The sequence below is a fragment of the Eschrichtius robustus genome, chromosome 2, assembly GCF_028021215.1.
Source record: "Eschrichtius robustus isolate mEscRob2 chromosome 2, mEscRob2.pri, whole genome shotgun sequence".
NCBI lineage: Eukaryota > Metazoa > Chordata > Mammalia > Artiodactyla > Eschrichtiidae > Eschrichtius > Eschrichtius robustus.
In genome coordinates this window covers 127,811,992-127,828,563 of record NC_090825.1, presented here as the reverse complement: position 1 = coordinate 127,828,563, position 16,572 = coordinate 127,811,992, and the positions used below count along the sequence as shown (strand labels likewise).

The 16,572-nt window shown below is 44.8% G+C and overlaps 1 protein-coding gene across 8 annotated transcripts in view; it reads right to left on the bottom strand.

Moving 5' to 3' along the window:
• Positions 1-16,572, bottom strand: part of SLC36A1 (solute carrier family 36 member 1) — a 161,988-nt gene that overhangs the window by 129,572 nt on the left and 15,844 nt on the right. For 6 of the 8 annotated variants that reach the window (XM_068536249.1, XM_068536247.1, XM_068536243.1 and 3 more), the window contains exons 3-9: positions 14,827-14,917; positions 13,876-13,964; positions 13,307-13,402; positions 11,174-11,258; positions 10,379-10,597; positions 4,501-4,599; positions 108-274 (exon numbers count right to left, since the gene is read on the bottom strand). In XM_068536249.1, the coding sequence (XP_068392350.1) occupies positions 108-274; positions 4,501-4,599; positions 10,379-10,597; positions 11,174-11,258; positions 13,307-13,402; positions 13,876-13,964; positions 14,827-14,917 (846 nt within the window). Of the gene's footprint in view, positions 1-107; positions 275-4,500; positions 4,600-10,378; positions 10,598-11,173; positions 11,259-11,767; positions 11,818-13,306; positions 13,403-13,875; positions 13,965-14,826; positions 14,918-16,572 lie in introns of all 8 variants that reach the window. The other 2 variants (XM_068536245.1, XM_068536246.1) reach the window with 2 other exon arrangements.

Sequence of the window (16,572 nt, the reverse complement as noted above, 5' to 3'; positions counted from 1 at the left end):
GAAGTGGGCTGATTTAAGAGATAGGGAGGAGGAAAAATACAGATTCTGACCCTCATTCATTTTTAAAAAAACCCGGTGCTCCCAGGGTTCCATCTTCCCCCACATACCAACAGTTGGGCAGGTTGAGGGTTATGCTCCCTTGGATCTTAGCTCCAAATTGCAGGTATCCCAGACTCCCCAGGCTGATGTAGAGGACAGTGATGATAGCCATTCCCCCATAGAGGATGAACGAAAACTTCCCGGGATCCTTCATTTTGTTTTCAAGGGGCAGAACCTAGGAGAGTAGTGAGAGAAGAGAAAGCATAGAATAAAGCAACATTAATGGCCAATGACAACAACAAAGTAATAGTCTCAGAAAAAAGTAACTTCTCTATTCCCAAATTCCCCCAAAGCACATCTGTCCTTGACTAGACAGACAAATGCAAGCTGTTCCTCATTAGTTACGCTTGCCGAGCTGGAGGAGCTCTGGAGCCTGCTGTCTAAGCAGGAAGTCCCAGGAGGTAAGGGCGGGCAGGTCCCGAAGCCAGGACTCCTGGCACAGGCTGGCTCTTTGCCTCCGGCTACAAGATCCCTGTGGGCTGGGAGTGCAGTTTGCCCCTCGGATGCAGGTGGCATGGCACCCAGCAGGCCCTCTCGCATCATGCCCACCCAGCGCAACAAGGAAGAGACACGGGTGGTGGCCCAAGCCAGCTGTACCTCACCTGAAATCACAGCTCTGCTAACCTGTCCCAAGAATGCAAAATGCAGGTCAGGGAAAACTGCCACTCCAGTTCCCAGAAACTGTTTCCTTACCTCAAAAGGGGTAGGCACTAGCAGTGACAAGTGAAATCTCCAAGTTAGAGAAACCGAGAGGACCCTGGAGATTGAGGATCGTGGAGATGTATAACAAAACCCAGTTTCCAGACTCCTATTTCAAACCACTGATACTCACGGCCTTCTCCCTCACAGCAGAGGACTTTTTTTTTTTTTAATTAAATGTATTTATTTTATTTTTGGCTGCGTTGGGTCCTTGCCGCTGCACGCGGGCTCTCCCCAGCCGTGGCGCGCGGGCCTCTCATTGTGGTGGCCTCCCCCGTTGTGGAGCACGGGCTTCAGGTGCATAGGCTGCAATGGTTGTGGCAAGCAGGCTCAGTAGCTGTGGCTCACGGGCTCTAGAGTGCAGGCTCAGTAGTTGTGGCGCCCAGGCCTAGTTGCTCCACAGCATGTGGGATCCTCCCGAGCCAGGGCTCAAACCTGTGTCCCCTGCATTGGTAGGCGGACTCCCAACCACTGCACCACCAGGGAAGCCCAGGACTTTCTTTAACATTAGCCAAAGCCAAGGAAAGGCCCCTTTTTTTTTTTTTTTAGTACTTATAATTTTTATTATGAAAATTTTCTTTTAAAAATTTTTATTGAAGTATAGTTGACTTACAATGTTGTGTTTAATTTCTGCTGCACAGCAAAGTAACTCAGTCATACATATATATATTCTTTTTCATATTCTTTTCCATTATGATTTATCACAGGATATTGAATACAGTTCCCTGTGCTATACAGTAGGACCTTGTTGTTTATCCATCCTATATGTAATAGCTTGTATTTGCTAATCCCAAACTCTCAATCCTTCCCTACCTCTGCCCCCTTGGCAACCACAAGTCTGTTCTCTCTATTTGTGAGTCTGTTCTTGTTTTGTAGATATGTTTGTTTGGGTCGTATTTTAGATTCTAATATAAGTGATATCAGACGATACTTGTCTTTCTCTTTCTGACTTACTTCATTTAGTATGATAATCTCTAGTTGCAACCACATTGCTGCAAATGGCATTATTTCATTCTTTTCAATGGCTGAGTAATATTCCATTGTGTGTGTGTGTGTGTGTATGTGTGTGTGTGTGTGTGTGTATGCCACGTCTTCTTTATTCATTCATCTGTCAGTGGATATTTAGGTTGCTTCCACGTCTTGGCTATTGTGAATAGTGCTGCTATGAACATAGGGGTGCGTGTATCTTTTCAAATTATAGTTTTGTCTGGGTAGATGCCCAGGAGTGGAATTGCTGGATCACATAGCAACTCTATTTTTAGGTTTCTGTTTCAATAAATTTATTTTCATTTATTATTTATTTATTTATTTAGGCTGTGCTGGGTCTTCGTTGCGGCGTGTGGGCTTAGTTGCGGTATGTGGGATGTTAGTTCCCCAACCAGGGATCGAACCCGCTTTGGGAGCGAGGAGTCTTAACCGCTGGACTACCAGGGAAGTCTCTGTTTTTAGTTTTTTGAGGAACCTCCATACTGTTAGGAAAGGCCCTTAATGAAGGCTGGTTCATATAGGGACAGGGAAAATAGCAAGTGTGACTGTGACAACCTTCATGATCTGCTGTCAACTGCCCCTGGCTGGTCTGACTCCCGAAACGTGACTCAGGGCAACATCAAACTGCCCCACCCCGTCCCCGACTGTCTTTGATCTTGTCATTATGCTCATTTTCCTTGAGGGCCTGCGGCCACCAGGCAGAGCAGGTCTGAGCCAGACACACCCGGCGATGGCAGACACTGCGAGCCTGCTGCAGGCCTGGGGCTCTGGGGCGCATCACTGCTCTGCATCTCCAACTGGCCCTCAGCAACGCCCCCGACTGGCTCAAGGGGCTCAAGCTTCAGTTGATCCACATCCAATGAGAAACAGTTTCTAAGCTTTCCTTCGGTTTCTTTCTATGGAGAGTCTCAGGAGCCAGAGGGCAGGGTGCCCGTCTCCTCCAGCCCGGCCAGCCCAGGCCAATGGTGCAGAAACAGAGAGAGCACGGGAAACCCCAGTGAGTCCAGAGCTCTTACCGGTCATGCCCAACAGCCCTCAGATCCAAACTAACAGTCAAAACAGCAGTGTCTATTGTAAAAAGAGAAAACATGGACAAATCTTGAAGTAACAGATAATGACAATTACAGAATCACTCCGTATCCAAGCCTCAGCTAATGAAATGAAGCAAAGAACAATTTCTGCCCTGTGCTGTTAGGGAAAACTGACAAATGCAGTACAACGTTCCTTAAGAACCCAGGCAACTTTCCGCACTCACTCAGCCTCTTCTTTCCAGCCCCGAGTGCTCAGGACCTCTTTCTCCTGCTATAATACAGGCCCCTTCAGGCCTCTCCCCCAGCAGCAGGGAAACCTTATATGTCTGTGAATCAAGATGAGACATTCTGGGGCTTCCCTGGTGGCGCAGGGGTTAAGAATCTGCCTGCCAATGCAGGGGACACGGGTTCGAGCCCTGGTCTGGGAAGATCCCACACGCCACAGAGCAACTAAGCCCATGAGCCACAACTACTGAAGCCCACGCGCCTAGAGCCTGTGCTCCACAAGAGAAGTCACCGCAATGAGAAGCCCACGCACCACAACGAAGAGTAGCCCCTGCTTGCCGCAACTAGAGAAAGCCCGCACACAGCAACGAAGACCCAATGCAAAAATAAAATAAATAATTTATTTTAAAAAATTAAAAAAAAAAAAAAAAAGATGAGACATTCTTCTTGGGCAATGAGAAGCCCCAAGAGCAAGCACAGGGAAAGGTTCAAAACCTCAGGACAATCACATACACACAATCACTCAAAAAGCCTTCCCCATGTTGTTAGAGCCTCACATTCCATGGACACCACCGGGGCAATTCCTCAAATTGTGACAAAAAATGTCCAGCTTCTAGGTTTTCTTAAAAGTGTATAAGGTGACAGGACAATCAAATGGGGACAAAAAGATATTCCATGAAAGAAGTGTCTTCCCATTTCCTAAGCCCTAGGCCAGCAGAGCTAATAACTTTCTTCAGAGAAGAATTCTGGACCTTTATTATGAAAAACACAAATAAAAACCAAAATAGGTACACCTGAGTGACAGATTCCTCCCTTTAGGAGAAGAATTTGGTGAAATCACAGCACCAACATGGGGAAGCTGAGCTAGGAGTAAAGGCTACTCATTTATACAAGGAAAATACAGCTCAACAGTGTTCCAGGGCAGAGAATTCATTCGTATGTTTATTGATATAACAATAAAATCAATAGTATTATTAACGAAAATAAAAAGTACTTAATGCTCACCATATGTCAGGGACCATACAAAGCACTTTACACATATCTCATTTAATCCTAACAACTACTAAACATTAAGCCCACTTTTCAGAAGCAAACAATGAAGGCTCTGAGAAGGCGAGTCCTTGCACAAGGTCACACAGCTACTCTCTGGCAGAGCCGGGACTCACCCCAAGTCACTCTGAATCTAGACCCTGTGTTCAGAATTGCCCTGCACTGCTGCTTACTGCACACACAGGAGGTGAGTGTGCAACAGAGAGGGACTGAAGGGAAACATTCTCAAATTACATACAACTTACTTCCAAAAGCTGGAGCTGGGAAACTTCAGTGGAGTCTCTGAAACACTGTTCATTAACTGGCCAATAAGACTCAGAAGATAATTTCTAATAGCATTTCCTCAGCATTCCTTAAAGCAGACCTCAAGGACACTGAGGGCACCAGAGAATCACAGTGCAACTCTTACCATCCCGATGCCTTCAAATGCAAAAACGGCCGTGCCAAAGAACAGAGGGTAGGTCTGCCAGGATGCCACCAAGGGGAGTAAACTGGGGTCTGGGATATCCTGAAAGAGAGAAAATAAAACAGAGCAAAGGCTATATAGACATTCATGATTTCAACCCCAGCATCAGACAGGTCAAAACTTTCCTAAGTCCAAGATCCTCTGAAGGGAGAAAGTCTAACATTTGACAGATGATTTGGGGTCATTTATAGCCTTTCTTTTTTTTCTTCCATCAAGCCGAGAAAACCCTACTTGCTTTGGGGAAAGACTAGCCCAAAGTACCATTAAAAACTCAAATGTTGGGACTTCCCTGGTGGCGCAGTGGTTAAGAATCCGCCTGCCGGGGCTTCCCTGGTGGCGCAGTGGTTGAGAGTCTGCCTGCCAATGCAGGGGACACGGGTTCGAGCCCTGGTCTGGGAAGATCCCACGTGCCGCGGAGCAACTGGGCCCGTGAGCCACAATTACTGAGCCTGCGCGTCTGGAGCCTGTGCTCCGCAACAAGAGAGGCCGCGATAGTGAGAGGCCCGCGCACCGCGATGAAGAGTGGCCCCCACTTGCCGCAACTAGAGAAAGCCCTCGCACAGAAATGAAGACCCAACACAGCCGTAAATAAATAAATAAATAAATAAATAAGTCATTTAAAAAAAAAAAAAAAAAAGAATCCGCCTGCCAACGCAGCGGACATGGGTTTAATCCCTGGTCCGGGAAGATCTCACGTGCCACGAGCAACTAAGCCCGTGCACCACAACTACTGAGCCTGCCCTCTAGAGCCCACGCTCTAGAGTCCACGAGCCATACTACTGAAGCCCACGTGCCACAACTACTGAAGCCCATGCGCCTAGAGGGCTGCTCCGCAACAAGAGAAGCCACTGCAATGAGAAGCCTGCGCACCACAACGATGAGTAGCCCTCGCTCGCCGCAACTAGAGAAAGCCCACGCACAGCAACAAAGACCCAACGCAGCCAAAAATAAAAAAATAAATTTATTTTAAAAAAACTTCAAATGTTAGAGACTGCATAAAAAGAATCATGTTCTTTCACTAGGTAATCCCATCCCCAGAAATATAATCTAAGTAGGAAAAAAATGATGAAAATATGAAAAAAGTTGAGCAAGGCTTTTTAACAGTAAGTGATAACAAATGCTCCCAAACATCTGAACAGTTAGTTTACTGCACATCCAATAAACCACAGAATGTTATGCACTATTTAAAAAGTAAAGAGTGGGATAACTAAGTAGTACATGAAAACTGCTTATGAAATAGTAATGAGAAAAATATTTTTAAAATTTATATATTCACCATGATACAACTACATAAACACTCCACACAGATAAAGCTGAGGGAAAGGTGGTAGATTTTTAGATGAGCACTTTCTCTTTTTTTCTCTACTTCCCTTTCTCTCTTTTTTCAAAAATTCTGTAAATCAACACTTGGAAAATATTTTTGATAGGCACACGACAGGAGTATTGGCACATATGGGGAAAAATATAGCAAAAACAGCATTTTTAAAAGAAGGCAAATAAAAACCAAGGCACTTGATAACTGCAGGTACAATGTAAGCATGTACCCACCTAGCTGACCAATGGGCAAGAGTCTCCAGTGATGGACAGTATTGAAGGAGCAGGACTCAGAGGAGAGAGAAGCTGCCATCCTTTCAGAATTTGGCCTTTAGATTAAAAAATGACTTTAAAACTGCCTTTTACAATCTTTTAAAACTGATTTCACTAAAGAGGTCTCTAGAAAGATATGGGGCATGTTCTAATAGTGTGATGGAATAATATCAGAGAGCAAAAAGATATCTACTATTCCTCTCTGTAATAGGCTTCTCTTTAAAAGATTTCAAAGCAATTATATTATAGTCTTCCTAAAATATAAAGGATTTTTTAAATGCTTTCTTTTTTTTTTTTTTCTGAGCCCCTGCTAAGAAATCAGTTAGATCTCTCATAAGAAGCACTTCAGGGACTTCCCTGGTGGCGCAGTGGTTAAGAATCCGCCTGCCAGGGGACATGGGTTCGATCCCTGGTCCGGGAAGATCCCACATGCCGTGGAGCAACTAAGCCCGTGTGCCACAACTACTGAGCCTGTGCTCTAGAGCCTGCGCTCCACAACTACTATAGCCTGCCCGCCCTAGAGCTCATGTGCCGCAACTACTGAAGCCTGCACGCTGTAGGGCCTGCGTGCCGCAATAACTTAGCCCGCGTGCTGCAACTACTGAAGCCCGTGTGCCTGGAGCCTGTGCTTCGCAACAAGAGAAGCCACTGCAATGAGAAGCCTGCACACCGCAAAGAAGAGTAGCCCCTGCTCGCCACAACTAGAGAAAGCCTGCGTGCAGCAATGAAGACCCAACACAGCCAAAAAAGAAAAAAGAAGCACTTCAGTTCCTAGAACGAAGAGAAGACTCGTAAATATTTTTGTTCTTTGATGAAATATGAGGGTGAGATCACCCCGTAATTATCCCTGAGTCACAGTGTAACTAAAGTTCCTGAAAACAGGAGGTTAGTGGATCTGTTGGTTAATGGATGACTACTGCCCAGAGTCATACATCAGATTGGGCTGAGATATCAGAGAGGGAATTTCAAAATACATATCTGGGGATACAGGGGTGAATGAGACCAGCAGAAGGAATTTATAATTCTACATATGTAATGACTGCTACTGCCTTACACCCCAACGAATTAAACTTGGGGAAAAACTTTCATTTACAAAGAAATGTACAAATTAAAATCGGCTCACTTGCAACATATTATCTCCTCATTTGTACCACATTATCATATAATTGTAACAGCTTTTTGAAAAAATGCTGTTAAATGTACATAAGGATTGTCAGATGTACTCCAATTTTGGAAACACTATTAACTGTGAAAAAATACATCTCAGAACCAAGGATATCCCTGGCAGCCCAGTGGTTAGGACTCCGAGCTCTCACTGCCATGGCCTGGGTTCAGTCCCTGGTCAGGGGACCTAAGTAAGATCCCACAAGCTGTGCGATGCGGCCAAAAAAAAAGAATTAAGGATATGCAGTGATAACACATTTATTGGATTTATTGGGAGCCCTTCTGGGCAAGGCACTCTGCTCAGAACTGTGCCATTTGTCATGCACATGATGAAGACACCTGCTCGCGTGGAAGGCATCAGGCGACTTCCTACAATGGCATGAGCCTGAGGCGCAAGAGCACGGTCACGTACAGGCTCGGGTTTAGGTGAAAATTCAGGAACTTTGGACAGCAGGAGGAAACATCAAGGTAACGAGGGCAAAATGCCAAGATGAGACAGAACTAACAGCAACAACAAAAACAACCCAGAGGGACATCTTTAGCTGTGTACCACATCAAAATGAAGCTCCTGGACACACAGCCAGACCTGGGCAGATAGCACTATCAGATCACAACCTACCTCCTGGCTGAGCCCAGAGACAGGCTCAGAATCGCTCTCGGGAAGTCAGCAGGGCTGCCTCATCCAAAAGTGCAGGTTGTACGAGGCACAGACAATGCCCTGGATGGACACTACCTTCAGGGGGAACTGAGATGCTATGGAACCCATATTCCCATCCCAGCCCTCCGATCACAGCAACGACCACAGTCCAACAACCTGCAGTGGTTTGAAATTAAATGCGGTGTCTACGTGAGCTGGCATCACCCGTTTTTGTCTTTAACGTTCACTGCAGTGTGTCCTAGGCACTGACTGAGATCTCTAATTACAAAGTTAAATCATACATTCATTTACCCTTGCTTGTTTTAACTTAATTGGCCAGATAGGGAAAGAAACTCTCCGGAAATGGTCATTCATGTGTCCACAGGTCCTCTTTCCAGTCCCATAAAAAAATGGGACATGGACAGCTGTCTATTTTCTGCATTAGAAAACAGTTCTGCTTAGATCCTTGGCTAGTTTGATTTGGTATTCTTGCACCTTGACTGCTAGTAAGAATATTGCAAGGCTTTTTATAAAGGATATCACTTACGTTACCAGAACCATAAAAGATACTAAAATAAAGCTATAAACAAAACTATGAATAAAATATATATAATGAAGACATATACTTACATGATTATTATATGTAGATTATATATTTTAAATCTTTTTATATTGTTTTTGCAATATGTTTTTGTTTGTTTGTTTGTTTTTTGCTATTTATGATGTTAGAAATGGTAAAAAGCACCCAGAATAAAAAATTTGTATTCAGAAAAAAAGAAAATAGTTCTGCAGGAGAAGAGTCAATATCTGCCATCCACCTGACTTACTGGGAGAAGGAAATACCAGTGAATGCTCACTGAGGACACTGTTAGTCTAAATGCATTATGTCATTTCCTCAGTACAGGAAGTCCTTGTATTTCATGACTCACTGCTTTCCTAGAAACCTCATCAGGGGGTAACCGGGTCACTGTTAAGCAGACTGTGAAAATGAGGCAAAGTTCACCTGTCAGACTGAGCCAAATTTAAAAGATTGATACAGTGTGGCTAGAAGGGGTTGCTTACAAACTGTGGAAGGGAGTCAACGTGAAATTGGTAAATAGCTTTTGGAAAAAGCAACTTGGCAACATAAGAAATTGTACAGTGCACACTGTCTAGCAATTGCGTCTCTAGCACCTCTAGATGCTTATCTTGGAGAAGTATTTATACATGTCCACAAAAAGGAAGGCATACGAATATTCACTGTCATAATACTAAATGACACTACAGATGATACATGACTTGACAGGCTATGAAACTACAGCACGTCTATTCTCTGAGATACTATTTAGCAATTAAAAAGAATGAGATAAAACCAGGTATATCAGCATGGAAGTCTTTCTGAGACACTGTCAAAGAAAAAAAGCAAGGCAGATGAACACTACGTATAATAATTTTTTAAATTATGTTAAAAAACCCCCACCAATTTTTGCTTTATATATTTCTCTACATAGGAATACAGTGTGTAAACGCATTCGCAGAACCTAGAAACACACAGAGGGTCCCAGAGTGGAGGAGACTCAGGGTGGAGACGGAGTGTTCAAAAGGTACTTGTGTTGTCTGTATTTTAATAAGTATGTATTGATGAGTTATTTGGGGAATTAAATTTACATACCTTTTTTAAAAGTTATTCTTTTATTCACATGCTTTCAATTTTTCCTTTTCTCAAGTCTTGGCAAATGTCTATAATCAACCAGTGTTTAAGGGCCCATTTTCCTCAGCCTGATCTTCTACCCATCTATATACAGATGTCTTCTCCTGTACCTCCCCACAGACCTGCCCACATGGGCTATGTGAGGTGGAATAATCACCGGATTTACCATTCTGACAAATAAATATAAAACTGGAGTGGTAAGGAATTATTTACTGTTTGAATAAATATAAAACTGGAGTGGTAAAATAATAATATAATATTCCTTATTACAATATATTGTATAATAAGATGATTCTTATATTATTTAATATAAGAATATAAATGTTATGAGTTAATATAAGAATCATCTTAATATTTTTCTCTCTTTTCCAATCTATACAATGATCATGTCTTAATTCTCTAACTGGGAAAAAGTCTAAACCAGTGATCTCAGTGGGGGTGATTTTGCCCCCCTGGGGACATTTGGCAACGTCTGGAGACACTTTAGGTTGTTGTAACTTGGGGAGCGGTTGTTACTGGCACCTAGTGGGTAGAGACCAGGATGCTGCTAAACATCCCACGATGCACAGAAGGGCCCCACAGCAAAAGGGTTATCCGGCCCAAACGTCAACAGTGCCCACTCTGAGAAGCCCTAACCTAAGTACACTGCTCATAAGTAACAAACCCCTATTTATGTTCTACTTACTCACTTTCTTTGTTTCTCTGATTATTTAAGAGGTGGAGCGGGGAGCCTGGGGTCATACCTGAACAATGAACTGGTAGATCATAACTAGGCTGACCACCATGGTGATGTTGGCCAACAGGGAGAAGATGGACAGGGCTCGGAGGTTTCTGACGAACACCAGAAGCACCAGGAAGGGCAGGAAGGCGAGCATGTAGAGTCTCGAGTCCATGGTGGGCGTCAGGATCACCGTCTCGTTGTTGTGGCAGTTGGTGGTGGTCCCATTGGCTGCTTCTATCACCTAGAATGAGGGGAAGAAAAGCAGCAGAGAAACCCTCTCAAATGACAAAGGCCAGTGGCCCTCCCACCGGAAGGGGTTCTTGGCTAAAGGCTCAGTGTGTGAAGAAGGCCACATAGAAAGTTAGTGGTCGGTGAACTGTCTTTGGAGATCTTCATAATTGTTAGCCACCTGAATGTCTGAGCTGGGTTTGATCACATCTTACCTAAAGACAGGACAGCAAGATATCTTGAGGTTTCTCGACACCCTGGGTCTCTATAAAGTTTTTTTTTTTCTTTTAATTTTCATTTATTTATTTATTTTTTATTTTTTTTGCCACGCCGCGCAGCATGCAGGATCTTAGTTCCCTGAGCAGGGATCGAACCTGTGCCCCCTGCAGTGGAAGTGCTCAGTCTTAACCACTGGACCACAGGGGAAGTCCCACGCCCTGGGTCTTTAGATAAAATCAAACGACACTGACACTGTTCTACGTAAAGTGTCAAGATCTCAATTCTTGTGTTGAACAAAACTGGCTTGGAAGAGATCCTAAACAGAAAGTCCACCCATCTCTTGCCAGTCTCTCTTTTTACCAGGGCCTACCTGTTTGAAGTTGTCAGCCAGAAAGACAAAATAGACACAGCAGAATCCCAGCTGCGTGACGATTAGGAAGAAGTCCACAATGTGCCTGCAGGTGGGGAAGGAAGGAAGACAAAGATCGTAATGATAGCAAGCAAGACTGCCAGAGAGACAGGTGTTTGAACAGCGCTTATTCCCAAGTCATCACAGACCCTTCCCATCAGGTGACAAGGATGAGTGTGCCCAAGAAAGAGGAGAAAATGTGCCATGTGCCACTGGTCTAGAGCCTTGGAGGAAGGTGAAGGAGGTGCTATGTGTGTGGTTCCCCAGGTCCCCTTCCTGGCTTCGTGTCAGGAATGCTGCACGTGGTCAGGCAGACTCGAGATAGTCCTGCGACTGTACTGGCCGGGGCGGAGCACATACACCAGGACCACTACCCAGCCCCTTGGCTACCCTCCTTCCCATGGCCCACCTATCCCCTCTCACACTGTTTGTCCTAAAGCTACAGGGAACCCTCAGCATAAAAGCCCAAGAAGTGGACCCCTTCACGGATCTCTTTCTATAACTTGGATCTAAGAACCAACTGACTCTCACATAAGGACACAGAAATAGATGTACCGAAACAGGCTGCTGGTTGAAGCACTGTTACAACAACAGCTGGTAACAACCTAAGGGGTCATCAAAAGGAAAATGATTAAATTATAGGTCATTATGAGATAAAACAGAATACAGCAGGTAAAAAGGATATCTTAAATCTACGTGTGCTGATAGAGAAATGTCTAAGACCTTTAAGGGAAAAAAACAAAACAAGTTTCCAGTCAGTATGCATAGTATGGTAATTAGTGTAAAAAATGTTAAGAATGTGTGTATGTTTGTATATATTCAGAAAATTCCAAAAGAAAACCCATGCAACTGTAACCAGGATATACTTTTACTCTTCACTTTATGTTCTCCTATCTTGTTCCCAAAAAAAAATTTTTTTTAACCACAAGCACACATTAATTTTATTAAAGGAAGGAAGGGAGGGAGGGAGTAAGGAAGGAGGGGGAAGATATGGGGCTAGAGGGAAAGAGAGGAGGAGGAGAGAGGAAAAAACAGAGATGAAGAAAGGAAGAGGAGAGAAGAAGAGAGAAGAAAGAATCAACTAACAGCCAACCAACCAACAGTGGTCACTTGGCAATCTGGCTTCTCCCAGGCACAGAAAACGACTTTGCTGAAAGAATTACATAATCCTGCATCACAGGAAGAAGCTGACTATGTGTGAAGGTAAAAGTCTCCCTATGACCACAACAAGGAGTTTTTCTGGAGAACATAACTTTAATGTGATTCAATTTTTTTTAAAAAAATGATTCAGCCCTCGATGTTATCAATTTTCTATATCTATATGCACCGTTTCCTCAAATAGGAAACAAACAGTAGAATATTTCTCTCCAGGCATCTGAAAAGTTACCATAAGTAGAAACTTCCAAACACCTCCCAACCCAGCTCCTGAAACGTCTCTTTCCCTAACAAACCCATTTTTTCTGGCTCACCTCACCTCCTTCTTGAAGCCTTCCTTCTCCTGCCCAGTGCCCTGCCCTGAAAGCTCCTATCATGTGCGCTTCTCATCTGGCACGGCGGACAAGAGCGTCTTTAGAGCTCCTCCCTCTCAGGGCTCCTGGGGTGTATTTCTAGCTCATGACTCTCTCTACTGGTATATCCTATTTCTTCCTGATCTCTTGTTCTCAAGATTCCCATGCATCTTTCTCTGTCTATTGGAGGGCCAGGACTACATAATATCCCTCAGGGAAATCCCCCTCCCTATACCTAAAATTGTTTTGTACCACTTATAAGAGTGTGCTTAAATATATCTGTTGACCAAACAAGGGGATGAAATATAATCACTGGTCACAGGCTGTCAAAGCTGGGAGAGCCCTTAAATATCTTTCAGGCCAGGCCCCAAGTTTTACCAATGAGGAAACTGAGGCCCAGGGAAGGGAGGGGTCACACAGCCCAGGGTCACACAAATGCCCACTGGCAGAGCTGAGCTAGAACTCAAGTCCACAGACCCAAGCAATGCTCTTCCCACTAGCTGCACGGTCTCCCACACCTCACCTCCCTATCTGAAGGCCTCCACACCGGGCGGCCACAGCAGCAAAGAAAAAGGAAACCCATTACCTTCCCCAGCGGGCGTTGTTCCGGAGCCAGGAGATGGGGCTGGCTTCCAGGCCGTACATCACCGTATCCCCATAGTCCACAAAGGGCTTGTTCAGTCTGGGAGGAGGGGAGGGAGAGGAAGGGCAGAGTGCAGGGGTCAGACAACGACAATGACAGAACAAACATAGCTCACGGAGACCTGGGCCCGTTCCCCATCAGCCACCCGAGACATACCACTGAGTCCTGGGTCTGATGCTTTCAAGGAGCAGAAGTCTTACGTCAATGGGATGGTTACCTTCCTTATAATTAACAACCATCTGGTAAACCTTTTCAATGGGGTAAATATTACAAAGCACGTAAAACCAGAATGTGGTCTCTGTCCACTGGATATAAGTAAGTGCGACAGATGACAACAAGCTAAGAAAGAACACAGAAATCGCCAGGGAAAGGCAGTGCTGTGATGACTAGCAGCCACCTTCAGGCAGCACAAAGAGTCCAGAGTGATCTCTGTTAAGTGCTCACTTTCAGTGCTGGCAACGGAACCCCAAAGGACAATCTGTCACTCGAGAGGTGGCCCGGAGGGCTCTCACCTGTGGCAGAAGTGGTGAGCGCACTTCACCAGGATACCCATGCAGTGCACAGCCACGAGGCCTATCACCAGCAGGCTGAGGGGACCCATCTGCGGACAGGCGTTGTGGGTAAGAGGGGGAGAGACAAGCAGACAGAATTAGAACTGGATTTGCAAATGATCAAAACTTTACTAGGGAACCTTCCAATGACAGAACTTCCAGCAGAGCTTTTGAGAGACAAATGTGCTCACAGAGATGAGCTGAGTAGGACGGGCACCATCTGAACCTCAGCAGGCCTTCTAGAGAATTAATCTCCCGGAGGAGAATGACACAAGATAAGGCTATTCCAAGACTGTTGCCAATAGGCAGAATAGAAGGCTCCTGGGACTGTCTGGGAAGAAGAGACAGGCTAGGGGGTGGTGGAAGGGGGAGAGTTCTCTCTAGAGCAATGCCACAAGACCGTCCTTAGCTGAGGACAATCCCCGTCTCTGAGCTTCTCCGACTTTAAAAGAAACCAGAATGGCTTTGGACAGGCAGCCTATAAGGGGAGGATCATGAAAGACAAAGATAAGATTCTCAGAGTTGGCCATCTAACGGCAGGGCATGGAAGGACTGTGTAGAAAATGGACAGACTTCTGTTACTAACTCATTAGTTAATATTATTGATAGAAACTGCCAGAAACTTTTCAAGTACCTCCTCCTCGCCTCAAAGTAAGCTCCATGAGGGAAGGAATCGTCTGTTTTTATTCACTGATAATATTCTAAGAGTCTAGTATAGTGCCTGGCACACAGAAGATCCTCAATAAATATCTTTAGATGAATGAACACCTGAACTTTGCTTTTTCTCAACTGAATTTGAAAAAGAAAAGCTTCCCATTTTAAAATGTTTTCCATGAAGTCAATTAAAAAAAAAAAAACCACTGTCTCTTAAAATTTGTCACAATACTTCCTTGCACCGACGCAGACCCTTACCAAGATGCCTGCATTTCTCACGGCCAGAGGCAGCCCCAGGAGTCCTGTGCCAATGTTGCTTTTTAATAGGTGGATCAGGGTCTGGAACCATCTGAAGTGGGAAGAAGGCAGACAAGGGCATGTTAACAATAATGAGAGCTAGCATTTACTGAGCAAGCACTTAGCACTGTGCTAAGTGCCTTCATGAGTTATCTCATTCAATTTCCAGAACAACCCTATGAGATAGGTATTAACTTCACCTTATGCATGAGGGAGCAACTTGCTCAAGGCCATGTACCTTGAGTGTCAGCCTAGATTCAAACCCAGGCTGTCTAGCCCCTGAGCCCACTCTCTTAGTCACTGGGCTATAAACTCTGTTCCCTGAGGCATCTGAAAAGTCCACCTCTCTTGGAGATTAGATCAGAGGGACAGTGGGGGTCTGCAGTCGTGATGTACTTTTTATTAAAAAAAAAAAAGTCAAATGCCTAAGATTGGAGAAGCCCTCTTCACACAGTCACCTAGTTTATCCTTCTGCCTTGAGGACACAGTTTTCCCTCATCTGTTGTACAGACTGTCCGCCTGAAGCTGCAACTGTAAAGTTTCTCAAGTGTCCTCATTATTTTTTCACTCAACAAATACCATCTATAATGTGTAAAACATTGTGTTAATGCAATGGTGGAAATCAGCATGAACCAGATACAGACCTCAGTCTCTGGAAACTAATAAAAGTCTCCAAGGAGATAAGGCAGACACATTAACAACCACCCAAGGTAGAAAGATCCCTGTCCTAGGAAAAGCCCAGGAACAGTGCCCAGGGAGGGGCAGGGAGGTGAGGGTTTGTAGCGTGCAGAGACCTGGGCTGAGCCCAGCAGGGACCTATGCAGGGCTCTGTGTGTGTGCCAACAGGGCAGAAGAGCCTGGGAACACGCGCCCAGACACAGGCGTGAGCACCAACACAAAGGAGCGTGTCAGCTCTGTGGCCGCTCAGGTTGGGTGAGGATGGGCATTCCATACAGAATGGGAGCTCCTCAAAGGACTGACGTCAGTGGCCTCATCTTTAGCATTTTCCATCCTCTGTTACTCCAGCAGGATACGGAAAAGATCAAACATGGTACCACAGACTTAATCAGGATTTGGCCCCTGGCACTGTCTGGAAATTCTTCTGCGCAAATAACCTAAATACCTCCTAAATGATGCTTCCATATATTTCTTCAAATCTGCAATTCAGTAGAAACTGAAAGCAAGTCTTGTGTTAACTTGTGAAGACCGTAATAAATAAGACCCATCTACACTCTCTGGAAAGGAATTTTACTTTCGGTAACCTTTCTCCGTCTACCTCCAGGAAGAAAATCTCTTGACCTTCCTACTGTCTCCCAAGCTTCTCAGGCAAGATCAAGAAAACTGCTTCAAGTCTGAATGAGACGAGGCAAGCGCTCTCCTGGATTAAACTAAAGGACTGTAAGGGTCCAGGGGTGACTCGTTCATTATCAGTGGCCAGTGACCAGGAGATTAAGTGCAGGATGATGGACTAAGCAAATTTCTATCTTGGCAAATGTTTAATCCACTTAAGGTCAAAGATAAGCACTGTACCAAAACCACCTGCCTACCAGAGGCCTCCCCAAAACGCCTCTGAGCTAGGTTTCATGGGAGATCAGGTCCCTCCAGCCCTGGCTCTGCCATTAACTCCATATGGCAATTCCCTTCCCTTCTCTGGGCCTGTTCTCTCATCTGTAGAGTGAGGCGACTGGACCAGAACAGCATATTTCA